This window comes from Mesocricetus auratus, unplaced genomic scaffold (genome assembly GCF_017639785.1).
Source record: "Mesocricetus auratus isolate SY011 unplaced genomic scaffold, BCM_Maur_2.0 Super-Scaffold_100031, whole genome shotgun sequence".
In the NCBI taxonomy this organism is placed as follows: Eukaryota; Metazoa; Chordata; class Mammalia; order Rodentia; family Cricetidae; genus Mesocricetus; species Mesocricetus auratus.
Genome location: NW_024429212.1, coordinates 5,618,643 through 5,638,062, shown reverse-complemented (window position 1 = coordinate 5,638,062; position 19,420 = coordinate 5,618,643). Strand labels below are relative to the sequence as shown.

Sequence of the window (19,420 nt, the reverse complement as noted above, 5' to 3'; positions counted from 1 at the left end):
ACATCCAGCGGTGAAGATGTAAAATTTGAGCACTCAGGAAAACTGTGTCGCTCCTACGTCTACAGAATAAAAATGTTTTTAGTTGCTGTGCTGTCCCAGTGACTCTGAGTGGGGCCAGAAATTGCTCTGTGCCCCTGGGGCCTCCCGGTCTAGACCATCGTGGATGCCATCCGCATAGCAGGCCAGCAGCACACAGGGTGTCGGAGGAAGCGTGCATTTGTTTTGCATGCACAGTGAGACAGCACTGATTTCCTGTCGTCGCCGTGGTAGGATGCTGAGGACTTTTTCGGAAAAGGCTGTTCTGAGTACACGTGTCAACTTGGAGCACTACGAGGGAGCACTCAGAGCCGGCGGGGGGTAGCACTGGCACCGCCCCTTCCCCCGTCAGGGCCGGGGAGGGGACGCTGGACATCGAATGCCAAGGGAGGGGCCGCCTAGTCCTCGCGAGGCTTCGTTGTCGCGGAGGAGGCAGGCGGGCGGGCGGCGGGTGGGGATGCGCTCGGAAGAGGGGGCCGGAGGCCTGAGCACGGCCCTGTCTGCGCGGGGCCCCAGCTGGAGGGAGAAACTGTCAGCCGCGGAGGTCCCGTTCCGCCGCGAGTCGCCGCGGAGGGACACCGCAGTGGCCCCAACCCAGTCCTTCAGTGACAGCGGGGCGGGCAAGCCTCGCGACGACAAGAGGACGGCCCTGAGCAAGGTGGGGGCGGAGCCTCGGCTCTCCCGTGGGGGCGGGGGCGGCCGTTCTCGCGAGACGACGGCTCCCAGCCCGGGGAGGGGCGGGGTTTGAGGGGAACGGTGCGGCGTGCTCGCCTTAGGGGCGGGGCCGCGGCGGCGTCTCCTTAGAGATGCGAGCTCGCCGCCCGGTGGGCGGGGCGGGCCGCAGCAGCCGAATGATGAACCGTGGTCCTCCCAGGTGGTGCTCCGGCGGCTGCCCCCCGGCCTCACCAAAGAGCAGCTGGAAGAGCAGCTGCGCCCCCTGCCTGCGCACGATTACTTCGAGGTGGTAGCTGCGGATCTCAGGTGAGGGCTGCCGCGGGGACTCAGGGGACGGACGGACCGAGGACCCGGCGGCGATCAGAACCGCAGTCTGGGCCCCTTCCAGCCGTCAGTGCACGCCCACGTTATGGATGGGCAAGCCACCGTGTCTCGACGTACGGAGCCGCGGTGCGCCGGTGGCACCGCGCTGTTTGGTCCTTTGTGCTTCGATGCCTTCCTCCACGTAGTTTTTAATAAGTTGTGTGATGGGAAAACCCAGAGTGCATCCCCTGTACACCATGTCTGGAGTGTTTTCGCTAGTGAGGGACCTGTAACAGAGCCCCCGAGGGATTGCCACCGTCAACACCACCACCCAGTCAGACAGGTTCTCGGCCTGAGGAGATTGCAGCAACACAGGGCTGGCCTAACCAGCAGACGTCAGTGCCTTTGGGATTCGTGATTTTTCACGATTTTTATGTCCTTTTTGTGTCCTTTTATGTTCTCATTTCTTTTTGGATACCTATTTTTTGTTTAAAAAAGTCTTCAAATAAAAAATATAAGTAATTGCTAAACGGGTATCATTTGAAAACTGCAGGTGGTTTTCAGGTGGCTGAAGTTTAGAAAAAGTTAAAACAGGGAGTGACTCAGGGTACAATCCCAGCCCCTCCTTGTAAATTGCACCCTCCCTATGAACGAACTTCTCTGTCCTTTACTGTTCTCCGTGAAATGGAATTGAGAAGTTCCCACCTGTGAAAAGAAGTGTGGCTGAGACAGGGAGAATGGTTTCATTTTTCCTAGGTACCAGTGCCCCTGGTACTTCCCGTCCAAAAAGACTCACAGTACAGCATTCTCGTCCATGAAGGAGCTAGGACTAGTCTTGTCCTTGATGTACCAGGAATGACTAAGACTATGCATGGCCTTTGGGTAACTTCTGAAGTCTAGTACTCGTTTGTTTTTCGAGACAGGGTTTCTCTGTGTAGCCCTGGCTGGAACTCGCTCTGTAGACCAGGGTGACCTGCCTCTGCCTCCTGAGTGCTGGGATTAATGGTGTGTGCCACCACCGCCTGGCTGAAGTCTACATTTTAACCTTGTTTATGTACAGTAGTGACGCTCCTGAGTAGTCAAGACTTCAGTTAATGCTTGGTTTTTTGTTTTGTTTTTTTCTTAAGAATATCCAGACTGCTATAATTAGCCGAGAAGTGATTCTTTGGCATGAAAAGTATTTCCATATTAATAAAGGTAAACAAGGCAAAACTAAGGGAGTCGTGCAGTTTTATTTTTAACGTTTTTATTGTTACGTCATATTCCAGTCTCTATCCTCATCTCTACTCAAGAGCTTACATTAATTTTCGGAACCCTGATGACATCCTTCTGTTCAGAGACCGCTTTGATGGGTATATCTTCATCGGCAGTAAAGGTGAGGTCCTGTGTGTGTGTGTGTGTGTGTGTGTGTGTGTGTGTGTGTGTGTGTGTACTTATTTGTGTGTCTGTGTGTGTATATTCCTCTGTGTGTATATACTTGTGTGTCTGCGTATATATACACACTTCTGTGTGTGTATACTCATCTCTGTGTGTGTACACTTGTGTTCCTGTCTTCATTATGCACAGTTGTTGAGGTTAGCATGAAGTGTATTCCAAGTAAGTTCGACTTATAGCATCAGAGCACTTGTATTACTGACAAGGTTTAAAGTGATACCGCTCAGTGGTTTAATTCAGAGGTGCAGTGTTCCATGTGTTGGTTAAAGCCTAGTAACAGAGAATATTTCTTTATGTGTTCATCTTCCTTTCCATATAACAACAAAATGGGTCCCTGCTGCTTTCTTTTTTTAATTTATTTATCTATTACACATACAATGTTCTGCCTACATGCCAGAAGAGGGCACCAGATTGAATTGTAGATGGTTGTGAGCCACCATGTGGGTGCTGGGAATTGAACTCAGCACCTCTGGAAGAGCAGTCAATGCTCTTAACCTCTGAGCCATCTCTCCAGCCCCTGTCCCTGCTGCTTTCTTATTCAGCTTTGTTCAAAACAAACCTTACATAGACTATAACACCAGTCCTTGAGGTCTCCAAACCCGTTAGCCCTATGTTTCTTTTAAGCAGAGTAATTTCCTGGAGCCTAAATAACTCCTCAGGAGTTGAATTGGCATCTTGACATTAATTATTTTTAATTTTTTTATTTTAGGTGTATGTATGTGTGCATGCCTGAGTGCATGTGTGTATACCATGTGTATGCAGGCATCCGCAGAAGCCAGAAGAGGGCATAAGATTCCCTGGAACTGGAGTTACAGGTGTTTGTGAGTCACCTAATGTGAGGTGCTCAGAACCAAATCCAGAATGTCATAGAACCCAGTGCAAGAATGTGATAGACTCTTAACCCTTGAGCGCTCTCTCTAGCCCATAACTTCTTAAATTAAAATGGCTGAAGTGGGGCTGGAGAGATGGCTCAGAGGTTAAGAGCACTGGCTGCTCTTCCAGACAGAGGTCCTGAGTTCAATTCCCAGCAACCACATGGCAGCTTCAACTGTCTGTAATTCCTGTTCCAAGAGATTCAACGTACTCACACAGACATACACATAGGCAAAAACAACAGTGCACATTTTTAAAAAAATATCCTGCTTTAAAATAGTTGACTGTAACTAGAAAAACAACAAAAACTGACTGGAAGAGAAACCCCGTCTTGAAAAAACAAAAATAACAACAACAAAACAAAATTGACTGGTGATACTCCTCCCATACATTATTTGGAAGTGATATGGAGTAGCTGGGTTTCCACCCTTTTTAAAGTGGGCAGTGGGGGGCTGGAGAGATAGCTCAGAGGTTAAGAGCACTGACTGCTCTTCCAGAGGTTCTGAGTTCAATTCCTAGCAACCACATGGTGGCTCTCAACCATCCATAATGAGATCTGGTGCCCTCTTCTGGTGTGCAGACATACATGAGGCAAGATGTTGTATTCATAATAAATAAATAAAATCTTAAAAATAAATAAATAAATAAAATAAAGTGGGCAGTGTGTGGTTGTGAATGACCCCGCAGAGCCGTGCCTTGTAGGGGGACTTGCGTCCTTGCCACCTGGTCTTCCCAAAGCAGTCACCTTGTCGTCTGTATGCTTTAGCTCCGTGTGAGTCAGATCATTGTTTCCCAAAGTGGAGATAGTAGAGTTTCACAATGATGTTTGCCAATTGTCTCCATAAAAGGCCTGGAGTACCCCGCAGTGGTGGAGTTTGCTCCATTCCAGAAGATTGCCAAAAAGAAGCTGAGGAAAAAAGATGCCAAGACTGGAAGCATTGAAGATGGTGAGACCTTTTCAAAGGCTGATATAAACCCCCAGACTAAATGTACTGACCAGACATTGCCTGTAGGTGGAAGGGGGATGGATGCATTCATTCATTCATTCTGTTTTAAATTTTCAGACCCAGAATATAAACAGTTTCTGGAAACATACAGTCTGGAGGAAGAAAAATCCAGTGCTAGTCCTGAGACACTTCTGGGAGAGATAGAAGTGAAGACAAGAGAACTCCTTGGTCTGTCTTCCCCATTTCTTTATTGAGATACTTACCAATGGAGTATGTATTTAACTCTCCTTTTTTAAAGGAGAGGGTAAAATTTCTTTTTGTTACAGGCCTGGTAGAAATAGTGTTTTGTACTTCCGGCAAAAGAGTAATGGTGTGGAGAAATGTTTTTGAACCTTTGTTGATAAGATGTTTTTAGGGTCTTCATTTAAAACGATGATGCTTCCAGAGACAAATGTATGGTCTTGGCTGGGTCAGAGCGAGCCTTCCAGGGAAGCTAACAAGATTATCGTCACCCATGTTTCTCATCTATGAGATTAGTCAGACATAGATTTTGATCTTCAAACACTTAATAGACCTGCGTAATATGGCATTTAAATGTTTTAATATTAGTACCCGTTGACATGAGACACAGATGCTCCTGACAGCACTGAGCTATTCCCGAGAATATGTTAGGCACCAATGTCACTCCTTCTGGAGTCCGTTCTCTCCTCGGCTAATGGCCTCTTGGACAAAGAATGGCCCCCACCTCAACTGCTGACTTTGGACATGCTGTCCTACTGTGCTTGCAGGAGATAAAACGTAGAAGACTGCTGAACCCTGCCATGTCAGGGTAAGACAGCCTTCTGTGTTGGTCAGTCAGATATTCCAGGCCTTAACCAAAGCTGGTTGCCCTGACGTTGCTGTGAGACTTTAGGTGACTGTCCAGGTAGCCTGCTGTCTTCGCTGCACCTTTGGAAGCTGCTCCCCTGTGCTTCCTGCCTACCCTGGTATTGTTATCTTCCTTCTCAGGTCTTTGATGAGGCTGAAGACTAGACTGTCACAATTATTGTTCTCTCTTCCTAGATAGAAATGTTAGTTACAAGACTTAAACTTTCCAGCTTAGGACAACCCTATAGCAATCTCTGTTATGTGTTTACCCTAGGACTGGATGTGTAGTTCTTGTCATTTGCTCTCGTTGCTTCACTGGCAATAGGTCTAAGTGTGTTTGTTCTTACTTTTCCTTCTAGAGCACACTTGGTATTTGCTCTCTTTGTATATAGTTCTGTGTCAAGCCTAAATCTTTTCTTTAGACTAAAAGGGGAATTGCAGTGAGACATCCACCCTGCCCGCACCTGTTGCACTGACCACCCCGTTTAGGCGTGTTCACAGGTGCTGATGTGACAAGGGAAGGCTAGGTCTGGGGTCCTGGACCCCATCTCGCTCTCTTGGTTCCGGTTGGGTCACAGAGAGCAGTCTGGGTGTGGCTCCTTGGAGCTGGAACTTGTGGGTCATCAGTTTCTTATGTAAGTGACTTCTCTGGGAATAAAATTACAGATTATCATCACCCATGTTTCAGCTAGAGTGTAGGGTCTGCTTGAATTTCCTTCATGCTTCCTCCTAGATTGGTGTGTTTAGAAATGTCTGTCTCCTGTAGTAGGCCACAGAAAATGCACGGGCCGACACAAAACACCTTTAGTTTTCACCAGGAGATCTTAGCTTAGTTCCAGACACACCTGCATGTTCCATTTCCAGCTGGTCTCAGGATAAAAACCTCTTCTCAGGGGCTGGAGAGATGACTTGGAGGTCAAGAGCGTTGGTTGCTCTTCAACAGGAGACAACTTGGAATCCCAGCACCCAAAGGGTGCCTTACAGCCATCTATAACGCCAGTACCAGGAGTCCAGTGCCCTCTCCTGGCCTCTGTGGGTACTGCACACACACATGCAGGCAGACTACCCATGAACTATAAAGTAAGGATTTTAGAAAACAAAACCCTTTTCTCGTGGCCGGGCGCCCCTTCTATGTTCTGCTCGCTTGTCAGGACTTGTGTCACATCTCAGGTGTAACTGGTTTGTCAGTCTCCACGTGAATTCCCTGCTCAGTTTCTCCCCTTCCACAGTGCAGCTGTGTTTTCATCTTTGTTGTTGCGGGAAAGAGACGATTAGAAGTTGAGCGTATGGTGAATAAACGGACTGCAGAGTCTAGAGCTCTATAGGAACAGAATGTAAGCTTGTGATTGAAGAGTTGTACGGAACTCTAGTGTTGAGCCCTGAGCCCTGGATTCCTTCCAGGGGATGGAATCGTTGCTCTGTCCAAGGTGGATGATGAAGCAGGGACTGACCGATGTCTGGCTCCCCAGGGGCAGGTGCTGTGGTCCGCTGAGCACGTGCTTTAGAGGCCGGACACTGGGGGAGAAGGGGAAGGGAGACTGAGGGGTGAGGACGCCCAGGGCAGCCAGAACTAGACCAGGGGTCTCAGATGAGCAGACAGCTAATTGCATATGTTCACATAATATATGTGTGTGTGTGTGTGTGTGTGTATGAATGTATGAATACACACACATATGTATATAGTACATAGAGAAAGTGGAGAAAGATACTTTTGAGACAAAATTTGAGGTTTGATTTCAAAACTTGTTCTGTTTATGGAGTTAGCAAAAGCAAATTAGGTATCCTTAGAACTCACTTTCAACCCCTTCCTCCTATTTAAGTGTCCCTTGTTACAGGGTCTATCACTCCAGGCCACTTTTGAGATGTCCTTTTTTGTGGATCAGGTTTGAGTTTTACTCCTACAGAGGGAGGGCCTCTGTCCTTGTCATCTCAGCGCCCCTTATATTACCAGTAGTGGTCACATACTGACACCGCTTGTGCCAGGGCCTCCCTCTTAGCCCTAGTGCGAGCAGCTCATTCATTCCAGAGACAGACCCTGGAGGACACTTCTGCTTTTCAGTTTGAATTTTCACCGTGCAGTTAACAGTAGTCGCCATTTTTTCTTATCTTTCAGTCTTCCATGAAGTTTCATGACCAAGCCTAACAAACACAGTTTAAATAAAATCATCATAAACTCACTTTGGCAGAAGCTCTGATGTTGTTAAGTTAAGCTAGGACTTTGGAATGGGCAGACCTAGGATTGGTTCTGAGACTTGGTACTTTATGGCCTTAGCAAACCTCATCATCTCCTTGGACCTTGTAAAGTTTTGTGATACAGTTAATTAGGGAAGAAGGAGGGAGGTGTGTCCATGTTACTACACTTTATCTTGGAATCCATTGTTGTGCTAGTCTCATCACCAAAGTAGCTCTTTAAAATAAATCCATTTCCGCCAGACTGATTACATCCGCGGCCACAGCCCCTGCCAGCATCTGACCGTGTCCACTGTATTTAAGGCTGAATATCATTTGACCTGTCAAGTCAGGCTATCAGAGGTCCTTGGTTTGAACTTAGGGACCCATGTCCAGGGACTTTCTCACAAATCGCGCTCCTGAGCCTCACAGTTCTGGAAATGTCATGCCAACTCTCAGGTGTCCCCAAGGGTTCTCCACAGCCCCATTCAGTCTGAGATCTTAAAAATCTGTGCAGACCCAGACCATCCCACCTTCTCACCGTGTCCTTACGTTTGGAGGCCGTGGAACTCCCCCTTTTGGAACCAGTCCCCTGGAGACACCTACCTGTAGGCCTGTGACATGCCGGGGCACCTGACTTCCCAATCAGACATGAGGGGTGAGGAGGGGGAGAGGTGATGTTAAGGTAGCAGCTGTGGATATGCTCTTTAGATAAGTGGAATGGTGCTTTCTGGAATCCTTCTTCTTCTTCTTTTTTGGTTTTTTTTGTTTGTTTTTTGTTTTTTCGAGACAGGGTTTCTTTGTATTGTTTTGGAGCCTGTGCTGGAACTTGCTCAGTAGATCAGGCTTGGTCTCGAACTCACAGAGATCCACCTGCCTCTGCCTCCCGAGTGCTGGGATTAAAGGCGTGCGCCACCACTGCCCGGCTGGAATCCTTTTTCTAAACTTCAGTATTTAGAGTTAATGTCATAGTATTCTGGTTTTACTAAGTTTAAAAAGATTAATTACCTGGAATGATAAGGACAAGAAATGTTCTGTTTGGGGCTTTGGAATACTTGTATATATGTAATAAAGTATTGAGGAGATGGAACACAAGTCTCAATATAAAATTTGTGTTTCTATGTATTTTAAACACACAGTCCAAAGGCAGTTTTATTCAGCATTTATAATGCTTCCCTGTTTGACTGACCTGTCACATAAACCACATGTAGAATTTCCCACTGTGTCATTATGTCAGTGCTCAAAAGCTTCGGTTGAGGCATTTCAGAGTCTGGACTTTTAATTAGAGGGCATGTGTTAAAGACTTTGTATTCTGGGGCTGGGGAGATGGCTCTGTGGTTAAGAGCACTGGCTGCTTCTGCAAAGGACCCAAGCAGTTTCCAGCAACCGCGTGGCCGCTCGCTGCCATTGCTAACCAGTTCCAGGGAGTCTTGACACCCTGTTCTGACCACCACAGACACTGGGCTTAGACATGCATGCAGACAGAACACTCATACAGTAAAACTAAATAAACCTAAACACACACACACACACACACACTAAAAAGTGGAAAAGCAAAACATCAAACGGCTTGCATGGCATCAAAGTAAATAAGTAACTGTTGTGACTACTTTAAGAAAAAGAATCGTGTGCCTTTTTCTTCACTGTTGCCTATGCTCCGGTAAATAACGCTTACCTATAGTCCTATAAACAGTCACCAAACAACAAAACAGAAGGTAGACCATGGAAGCAGGAGGGTTGGCGGGGAAGAGAGAGGGGCCTGCAGGAGCGGGAGGGGTCAAGGGTGGACCACAGAGTATACATGTGATCAAAATACATTATAATGCATGTATGGAAATGTCGTAGTGACCATTGTTGTATGTAATTGATACATGCTAGTAAGTGTAAAAGAATGGCATGCCCACTGTATGCAAATTACTTGAATCTGTAATAATAGAATAAGAATGCCCCGGGCACAGTGCATGCTCATGCAGATTTTACAGATAATAGTCTTCCCCTAATTATTTTAATATTAAATTGAAAACAAGCATCTTAAGTAAATCTCAATCTAGAAGTGATAGGTAATGTATGACAATTTCTGTTCTTTAGCCAGAAGAACCACACCTCTTTTGGAATATATTAAAAATAGAAAACTAGAAAAACAGGTAGGTGATGTCTTACCTGGTGAATATCTATCGTGTGCCCGCTGTTTCCATCCACAAATTTACTATGTATTTATTTGGCTGTGCCTTCAGAGAATTCGAGAAGAAAAGCGTGAAGAGCGGAGGAGGAGGGAGCTGGAGAAGAAGCGTTTGCGGGAGGAAGAGAAGAGGAAAAGGCGAGAGGAGGAGCGGTGTAAGAGGAAAGAGGCGGACAGACAGAAAAGGACCGAGAAGGAAGTGAAGATTAAGGTGACTTCCAGGAACAACTCTTTCTTTCCGCATCCTCACACAGCTGTGCACTGAGGAGACTCTGCAGCAGTGCATCCTCACAAGGCTGTGCACTGAGGAGATTCTGCAGCAGTGCATCCTCACACAGCTGTGCACTGAGGAGATTCTACAGCAGTGCATGCTCACATGGCTGTGTGCACTGAGGAGACTCTGCAGCAGTACATCCTCACACAGCTGTGCACTGAGGAGACTCTGCAGCAGTGCATCCTCACACAGCTGTGCACTGAGGAGACTCTGCAGCAGTGCATCCTCACACAGCTGTGCACTGAGGAGACTCTGCAGCAGTACATCCTCACACAGCTGTGCACTGAGGAGACTCTGCAGCAGTGCATCCTCACACAGCTGTGCACTGAGGAGACTCTGCAGCAGTGCATCCTCACACAGCTGTGCACTGAGGAGACTGCAGCAGTGCATGCTCAAACAGCTGTGTCTAAGGAGACTCTGCAGCAGTGCATCCTCACACAGCTGTGCACTGAGGAGATTCTGCAGCAGTACATCCTCACACAGCTGTGCACTGAGGAGACTCTGCAGCAGTGCATCCTCACACAGCTGTGTGCACTGGGGACATTCTGCAGCAGTGCATCCTCACACAGCTGTGCACTGAGGAGACTCTGCAGCAGTGCATGCTCACACAGCTGTGTCTAAGGAGACTCTGCAGCAGTGCATCCTCACACAGCTGTGCACTGAGGAGACTCTGCAGCAGTGCATCCTCACACAGCTGTGCACTGAGGAGACTCTGCAGCAGTGCATCCTCACACAGCTGTGCACTGAGGAGACTCTGCAACAGTGCATGCTCACACAGCTGTGTGCACTGGGGACATTCTGCAGCAGTGCATCCTCACACAGCTGTGCACTGAGGAGACTCTGCAGCAGTGCATGCTCACACAGCTGTGTCTAAGGAGACTCTGCAGCAGTGCATCCTCACACAGCTGTGTGCACTGAGGAGACTCTGCAGCTTGCATCCTCACACAGCTGTGTGCTGGGGTGGGAGAAGGCCTGAGGCTCTGGCCTCCTGATGCGGAATGGGCCGCAGTACCCGAATGTTCCCCGCCTTAGATTTTCCTGAAGCACATCCCTGAGTACCACCTGCCGGCTTCTCTGTGTCCTGCCTCAGCACCTCAGAACCCAAACGCACACCCCAGGCTCAGCACCCACAGGTTTCACCCTCCTGTCCAGTTTTTTCCAGGCTGACTTGGTACTCGCTTTGTAGACTGTGTTGGATTTGAACTCACAGAAACTTGCCTGCCTCTGCCTCTGTGCCTCTCTGCCTCCCTCTCTGCCTCTATCTCTGCCTCCTCTGCCTCTGCCTGAGTGCTGCGACTAAAGCACTACTATAGCCAATAAGTGCTAATCCCTTCAGAAACTCTGTCTTCCTTATCCCAACTTTACAGTGACTTCTTTGACCAGGCTGCAGAATTTTCAAATCTTTCTGTTCTTATCTTTCCCTCTCAATTCCCACTGTAAATCTAGTTAAAAGAAGCCAGCAGTAGCCGGGCGGTGGTGGCGCACGCCTTTAATCCCAGCACTCGGGAGGCAGAGGCAGGCGGATCTCTGTGAGCTCGAGGCCGGGCTGGACCGACAGCCTCCAAAACAATACAGAGAAACCCTGTCTAGTAAAACCAAAAAAGAAGAAGAAGAAGCCAGCAGTAACCATGCCATAGGCTGAATGCTATGCTGTCTGGAAATTTCCTCCATCAGATTACTTAGTCCATTACTTTTACACTCAGCCTCCCACAAAGTGTCAGGACCTGGACAGATGTCAGCAGTCTGCCAGCAACTAACACAGATAGCTTGTGCTCTCATTTCTATTGAGCTCTTGGGCATTCCTGTTGGCATTCCAGTCATCCACACTCCTCCTGGTATTTATGGCTCTTTGTTTTGTTTAGTTTTACTTATTTATAGCTTTTTAGTACTAGGAACTGAACCCAGACAAATGCCTGTCACTGAGCTATGCCCCCGGTTTTATCCTATATTATTTTGTTCATTTTTCTTTTTTTAAGATTTTGTTATTATGTGTAGTGTTCTACCTGCATGTTGTTTGCCTGCACACCAGAAGAGGGCACCAGACCTCATCACGGATGGTTGTGAGCCACCATGTGGTTGCTGGGAATTGAACTCAGAACCCCTGGAAGAGCAGCCAGTGCTCTTACCTGCTGAGCCAACTCTCCAGCCCCATTTTTATTTTTTTCTTATTGAGACAGAGTCTCATGTTGCCCCGGCTGGCCTTGAAATCACTGTGTATCTGCAGATGACATTAAATTACTTTTAAGATGAATTTTTTTTTTATTCATTCACTTATCTAGAGGCAGAGTCTCATGTGTCCCAAGCTGGCCTCGAACTCACTATGTGGCTGAGACTGGACTTGAACTTCTTATCCTCCTGTCTCTGCTTCCCGAGTGCTGAGATTATGCCACCACAGCAAGTTTACATGGTGCTGGGGATCAAACCCAGGTCTTTATACCTGCTAGACAAGCAGTGTACAGGTTGAGCGGCAAGTCCTTAGCCACTGTTTTTGGTTGGCTTGTTTTGTTTTTTAAGACAGAGTCTCAAAAGCTCAGATTGGTCTTGCCCTCACTATGTAGCAATGGCTCCTGCCTCAACCTCCTGAGTGCTGGAATTGTAGACATTAACCTCCATGCTCAGCTTCAGAACTGTCCTTTGGGCCAGCGACACTCTAGGGCTTTTGTAGCCTGCATCTCCAAAGGTTTCCAAACAAGTTCCAGTGAACCACATGGTCAGGGTCGGCCATGGCCAAGCCCCCACTCTCTGGTACCATTTTTTTCTTTCTTGTACTAATGAGCTTTGTGCAGCCATAGCCAGAGCACCTGACAATAATAACAAATGGAGACGGGTTTGTTTTGGTTCGCAGTTTCAAGGATTTCAGTTCCCAAGCCCTGGCTCCACTCCTCCTGTGCCTACGGCTTGGCAGGACGTTAGGGTGTGGATTCATGTGGTGGAGGCGGCTAACTGCCATATAGACAGGAATTAAAGGGCTTCCACGAGCATGCTTCTAGTGACCTGTTTCCAAAATAGTGCCTCTAGCTGGAAACCAAAGGTTTAACACATGAACTTTTGGGGGGAAATTTAATACTCAAACTGTAACAACGACTGTGAAATTAACTTGTATAGTTAATCTTGGCACAAGGACAAAACCACCTAATGTGTTTCTCAGAATCTGGCTCTGTTAGCAGGTAATGTGGGTCCTTACATTAAATCAAAATTGGCTCATAGTACACATTTAGTTTTATAGTATTCTTTTGTTAAATTGGATGCCATTATTTTAACAGTCCTACATCATTTTTCATGATTGTAAAGATTTTATTGATAGTATCATATGTATTGAACCCAAAACAGCTGGGTGGGAGTCGCTTTTGTTTTTTATTTTTGAGCCTATAACAACTACTTTGCTATTTAAACATTTGAGATCAATATTGGTATATATTTTCAATATTTAACAATTTCTTTTATGATATAGCATTGAGTAATATTTTATTAACATTATAATTTCTCAGCTTCTTAAAAAGCTGGAAACAGAAGAAGCAACCACAGAGAAACCCAAAGAAAGAGGTGACTCAGTTGGTACTGGAGACGAAAAGCAGGAATCCCGGCCAGTGGAAAGCCTGCCAGAGACACCTGCAGAGAGGTGAGGATGCTCTTGTTTCCATGACTACTTCCTGCCCCCAGTGTAGCACCATAGCGTCTGTGCGATGTGCACTCTCCACATTGCCCTTGGAGAACTCTGCCAGAATATGCTAGCATGTGTGCTTTTGTTGACCATGCCGGGAGTTTCGTATGCATCGAGTCAGCAGTGTCAAGTAGCTCTTGGAGTCAGGGATGGCTCCCCTTGCTTCCTTACCTGTCACTTCTCCCTTTTCCTCCGTAGACTGGCCTCGAACTCACAGAGATCCGCCTGCCTCTGCCTCCCAAGTGCTGAGATTAAAGGCAAGCACCACCAATGCCCAGCTCACTATTCATTTAACCTTTTGATATGCATACACTAGTCCACCTGGCATTATTCAACTTTAGTTCATTTGGCTGTGCTTGGAGCATCACAGACATGTGTCTGGGGACCTAGGAATGTCACTTGTTTAGTTGAACTGTAAAATGGGAATCACATTTACTTTGGGAGAATTAGGCCAACGTATCTACACACCTCAGCATTACGTCATTGTGTACGTCATTCAGATATAGTGGCAGATATTATTTGTCGTATTTGGTTAAATGCTTGCTGTGAACTCATTGCTGCTAAACTCAGCTCTGTAGCAGTGGGCTCAGTTCCCACACTCCCATTCAGAGTCTGGAAGGGAGACAGGTAATGAGCCACCTGCCTCAGTTAGTTATTGACCATTTGTATTGACTCACAGGCTACAGGATGGCAGTGATAAAGAGCAAAGGGACAAAAGATTTCGAGAGAAAGAACCTGAAACTCCAAGATGTCACCCAGATGGTTGCAGAAAGCACAGCATTCACTCTGAGTTTGCCAGGTTTTCCAGAAGGAATAAAGACGAACCAAAGTGGGGGAAAGGCTCCACCCAGGGTACAGGGAAAATGGGGAGCCAGGATGGGAGTGTCCCTGTGGACAAGGCGGAGGGAACGAGCAAGGAGCAGAGGGGTGTGACAGCCCGGGACTAAGAAAGGAGCGCCTGGGAAACAAGGCTCTGTAGTCCACGGCCCGTCTTCCCTGTTGTGTGCGCCAAGATTATACAGCGTGCCTCTGCGGTCTCAGAACCACTCTCCCCAAACATAGGGTAGACAAGAAAAGTCGGCCCCGTGTGTGCAGGTCCAGGGCTGTGCTCCGTCTGTGTCTGCTCACACACCCATGTGGGCTGACTTTGAAAGTCCCTTCTTCTAGAGTATTCTTGCTCACCTGGGTACACTGAACTTGGAACTAAATTCTGAATAAAACATACTATCATCTTTTTAAAGAATCAAGTTTTTATTTACCAGGAAAAAGTGTGTGGCATAAATCATTTACTTGAGGTTAATGTTGTAGAATGTAGCCTGAGGATCCTAAGGGAAACAGCATTTTGTGGAGCTTTCTGGGGTGCAACTGACTGACTGACTAATCAGTAGTCTCACAGCCCGTGAGGTACTTGGGCCTGAGTGTGAATACAGTAGTAAGGTTCCTTTGAGTCCAGTGAAGAGATGCTTTTTCAGAAGTGTCCAGTTTACTTCTATTTGGTCATGTTTCCCCGGAGACCCATTTAGGGTGTTACTACAACCTGGTCCATGTTTAGGCTGCTCGCCATTGGACAGCCCATGTCTGGGAGCCAAGAGCTGAAGGAAGAAGAATCAGATTAAGGGAGGGCTGCCATCCCTTTCACTTTATCCTGTATTAAATTACATGGGAATTTTTTATGTCTTAGACAGGATCTCATTGTACACTCCTGACTGGCCTTGAACTCAACTGAGTGCTGATTGTAAAAGCATGGGCCACTAGGCCCAGCCAAGCCCCCTTTTTAAATCTTTAGTAAAAACTACAACATTTTGTTCTCTCTACTTATGCTAGTATTTCTTCTCAAGATAACCAGTTTCTTTGGTCATAGTTTAACAACAACAAAAATACTAACATATGAAGTTACGATTTATTTACTTGTTTGTTTATATATATATTTGTTTATTTTGTTCTTTTGAGGCAGGGTCTCTCCATGTAGTTCTGGCTGTCCTGGAACTCACTGTGTAGACGAGGCTGGCCTTGAATCCCCAGAGATCTAACTACCTCTGCTTTCTTAGGGCTGATATTAAAGGCATGCGCCACCATGCTTAACTTTTTGTTTTTAAATGTATTTTTAATGCTGGATACTGAACTACAGTCATTGTACTGTTAAAAACAATACATTGCCATTGAGCTATATTTCTGCCCAAAAGTGAAGGTTTTCCACATAATTTCCTTCCTCGATATTTGTTCTTTTTGATAATTTAGCAAGGGAAAAATATTTTAAGGGCTTACCTTTTGGAATTTCTTGCAGGTTTTGACAGATGCCTAAATGTCACCAAAATGAAGAAGAGAGACTCTCCGTGTGATTATGTGACCAACCAGGCATTTGAACAACAAGACTGATTTGACCGATTTTCCCTGACACAGGTTCAAAGAATAATCCTTTTTTTTTTTTTTATCAAATGCTTTGTGTATTTTCAGGTACCAGAGACAGACAGACACTAGATTGTGACAAGCCACTACTCCCACCTGCTCTTTAAAAAAAGTAACAACCCAAAACTCCGGGTTTTTAAAGCCATATATATACCTGTGCGTCCTAACAAAGCTATTCTTATCCTTAAGGTAAAGCTGTGTTCTCCCTGAGACCACTTTGGTCCCTGAAACTCCCTTGGCTGTGTAAATGAAGTGATGGTGTCTTCAGGTTACAATGGCCTACTGTCCCTGGTAGTGAATCTTTGAAGACATCCCTGTTCCCCTCAAGTGCATTCTCACTGGGTGCCCCTTACACACTGAACACACTGTCCCTTATGTCACAGGACCACACTTTCAAATAAAAAGGATAGGAGGGCTGAGTAATCAGTGGGTGTTCTGATTCTTAGCATCCATGTAAAAGCTGTATGGGTGTGGTGGCCTGAGCTATATGATCATTGGCTGAGTGTGTGTGTGTGTGTGTGTGTGTGTGTGTGTGTGTGTGTGTGTGTGTGTTGGAAGGACCCTACAGAGTCAGCTGGCCAGTCAGATTAGCCAAATCAGCATGCTCAGGGTTCAATTGAAAGACCTCTCACCTCAGTAATTAGTGATACCCAACATCAAACTCTAGCCTGACCTACACATGCACGCACGCACGCGCACACCCACATGCACGCACACACACACAGGCAAAACCAAACAAGCCCAGAACAGTTAAAAGGTCAGGGTATCTGTGCTCTTTCTTCTAAAATTAGGGCTCCTTAACTGAAAAGCCACATTGTGGGAGGTGGCGTTCTAATGACTACCCGACATCCCTCAAGTTAGTATTCACGGGGTTGTAATAAGCTGTTGAGGAGTTGGGGATAGCTGGGTTGGTAAAGTTTATGCCATGCAAGCATGAGGACTCAAGGTGGGCATGGTGGTACACACTTGAGTCAGTACTGGGGAGGTGGGCTCTGGAAGAACTCTGGGGCTTGAGGTAGTTGGCAAGTACCAGGTCCTGGTGAGAGACCCTGGCTCAAAAAACAAGGTAGATGGTGCCTGAAAAATGGTCACCCAAGGTCAACCTCTGTCCCTCACATGCATATACACAAAAGCATGCCGTACATTTTTCTATAAAGTACTTCCTCTTACCTTTCTTCAGATTATTAGAGGAATAATCCTAAAAAGTTACAATGTTTCCACATTAGATTATCCATCAGTATCTTTCTGACAAAAATAAAGAGGACTATGTTGGAGGCAGAGGCAGGTGGATCCATGAGCTCGAGGCTAGCCTGATCTACAGATTGAGTGCCAGAACAGGTTCCAAAGCAACACAGAGAACCCCGTCTCAAACCCCCACCCCAAAAAAGAAGTACAGCATCTTTTATACTATTAGTAGGGGGAAATGGGCCACGCCAACAGAAAGCTAAATCAGTGTTGGCAAAGAACACAGGACATCTCAGACATAGCTGCCTAAGGCCACAGCCCATGTGGGTAAGTGTGGGCGAGGGGAAACTGGGTTCCCAGGAACTGAGACTCCTTTGAGGTCCTGGCCTCAGCCCCAGACCCAGCCCCAGCCCCAGCCTGAAACTTGCCAAATTTTCTAGTGGACAAGGACCCAGAACTAAGTTCCCTTTGTCCTTTCATCTCAGGTAATCCTTACTTTGGGGATCTCCACGCAGCAGCCGGCAGCTCTGGTTCTTTCTGGAAACTTGGTAGATTCCCCAGACCTGCCTCAGGACTCCTGCATCAGTGCTGTCAGTGTACAGTCCCCTCTACCCTCCAGAGCACTATAAATTCTGTCCAGGACTTGTACACACCCCTGTGTTCCCCAAAGGTGACAAACAGCCTCACTTAGAGTGACAAGTGGCAGCATGAACGACATCGCCCGATTGCTGCTTGACAAAGTTCCAGCGTTTCCACGTGGAGACCACACTTCTCCAGCACCTTTTTATTAATGACTCTCACTATGTCATTGTCCTTTGGGAAATTTTATGAGGGCGTGGAAGGAAGAAAACATACAAAAGGCAGCCTCTTTAAATAAAATAATTCTTTGGGGAAAAACAATCCCCACCACCGTGGAACCAGGAATCCCACAGTGCCCACGTAATTACACCAAGAACTAGAAAGTTAGAGATTTACTAGACACACCTGACCCCAAAGATGAAATGCCTACAATTCAGACCCAGAGCCTGAGGCCATTAAGAGCAAGAGTTCAGTTAGTAAGTATAGAGAAATCAGAATGGTACAGTACAATGGAAAGAGAGTAAGTTATCAAGACCTTCCCTTTGGGGGGTGTAGGAGGAGAACAGGGCCATGAATAAGACTAAGACACAGCCGGGCGTTGGTGGCGCACGCCTTTAATCCCAGCACTCGGGAGGCAGAGGCAGGCGGATCTCTGTGAGTTCGAGGCCAGCCTGGTCTACAGAGCGAGTTCCAGGACAGCCTCCAAAACAACACAGAGAAACCCTGTCTCGAAACCCCCCCCCCAAAAAAAAGACTAAGACACAAAGGGACGCAATTAGGGAGCATCAGTGCTTATCCCCTTGAGGAATGAAAATTGCTCTTAAGTTGTTGTAGTCAAGTGTCTGGTCCCTGGACGAAGTCCTTTGCCAAGGTCAGGCATGTGGGTGCTTGAGAAAAGCCCGTGCTTGCTAGAGGAACTTGTGGCCCTCATTAACATGACTTGTGCCCTCTGTCAAGGTCAATGCCAGATTCCTCAGCCCCCCCAATCTCAAAGCCACACTCACATTTAATCCTATGTGCAACTCTAGAGTATAAAAGGTGTACTGTTTTTCTAATAAATGCTGCTGGAAGCCATCTGGATTTGGGATTCACCCTCAGATTAAGCCCTCACCCCTCCAGCGCCACCTCGGCCACAGCCTCCACATGGCCTCTTTGGGGCTTCAGCCTTCACCAAAGCAGGTCTCAGGCACACAAGGGTTAGATTTCCAGTGCCTCAAAGTGAAAACAAAGTGAAATTTAAAAATAGAGAGTAACTATAGACCCAAAGACAAACAGGTTGGAAATGACTAAAATATTAACCAAAAGAGAGTGTTATAATATCAGGGGGCATTAATCCCAATGTCAAGAATAAAACCACTACTACAATTTGGGCAAATCTGAAGCAAGATTGATTTTTATTGGGGTGCATCCAAAAGCTGGCTAGTGACTACCTCTTACAGCTCAATATCTAATATTATCAGGAGATGATCTTGATGTAGAATTTCTCAGACTAGCATTTCTAATTGGCAGCACAAGAGATGATTCTGTACTACAACTAAGCAAAGATGGTTCAATATATGAAAATCAGTCACTACAATGTATCATATTTTTAGAATGAGCAAAGAGCCACTTGATGGTTTTAATTGACCTAGAAAGACAATTCTGTCAACTTCAGTTTTCATGATGAATAAATACATAGAAACAACAACAACATAACTAGGAATAGAATCAAACTATTTCAGTCCTGAGACGCATGCATGAAAAGTCCATCACACTCAATGGTGCAAGTCTGGAAGCCTCTATCGTAAGTGACAATGCAGAGTCTTGCTATTATAATTTCTGTGTAACACAGG

General features: G+C 46.4%; 1 protein-coding gene across 4 annotated transcripts; it reads left to right on the top strand.

The window, feature by feature from the left end:
- The first annotated feature begins 469 nt into the window (after positions 1–469).
- Positions 470–18,662, top strand: Upf3a (UPF3A regulator of nonsense mediated mRNA decay). Of its 4 annotated transcripts, XR_005872399.1 has the most exons (10): positions 475–694; positions 911–1,017; positions 2,283–2,389; positions 4,170–4,268; positions 4,386–4,496; positions 9,393–9,448; positions 9,539–9,694; positions 13,246–13,376; positions 15,703–15,818; positions 17,495–18,662. XR_005872399.1 is itself a non-coding variant. In XM_005082615.4 (9 exons), exons 1-9 carry the CDS (start codon positions 494–496, stop codon positions 14,363–14,365), a joined length of 1,236 nt encoding a protein of 411 aa, XP_005082672.2. In that variant the 5' UTR covers positions 471–493; the 3' UTR covers positions 14,366–14,658. The 4 variants fall into 4 exon arrangements, 3 of the variants coding, with proteins under 3 accessions (XP_040589543.1, XP_005082672.2, XP_040589542.1); XM_005082615.4 differs by lacking the exons at positions 15,703–15,818; positions 17,495–18,662 and adding an exon at positions 14,098–14,658 and having other exon boundaries at positions 471–694; XM_040733608.1 differs by lacking the exon at positions 17,495–18,662 and having other exon boundaries at positions 15,703–16,247.
- Positions 18,663–19,420: the final 758 nt, after the last annotated feature.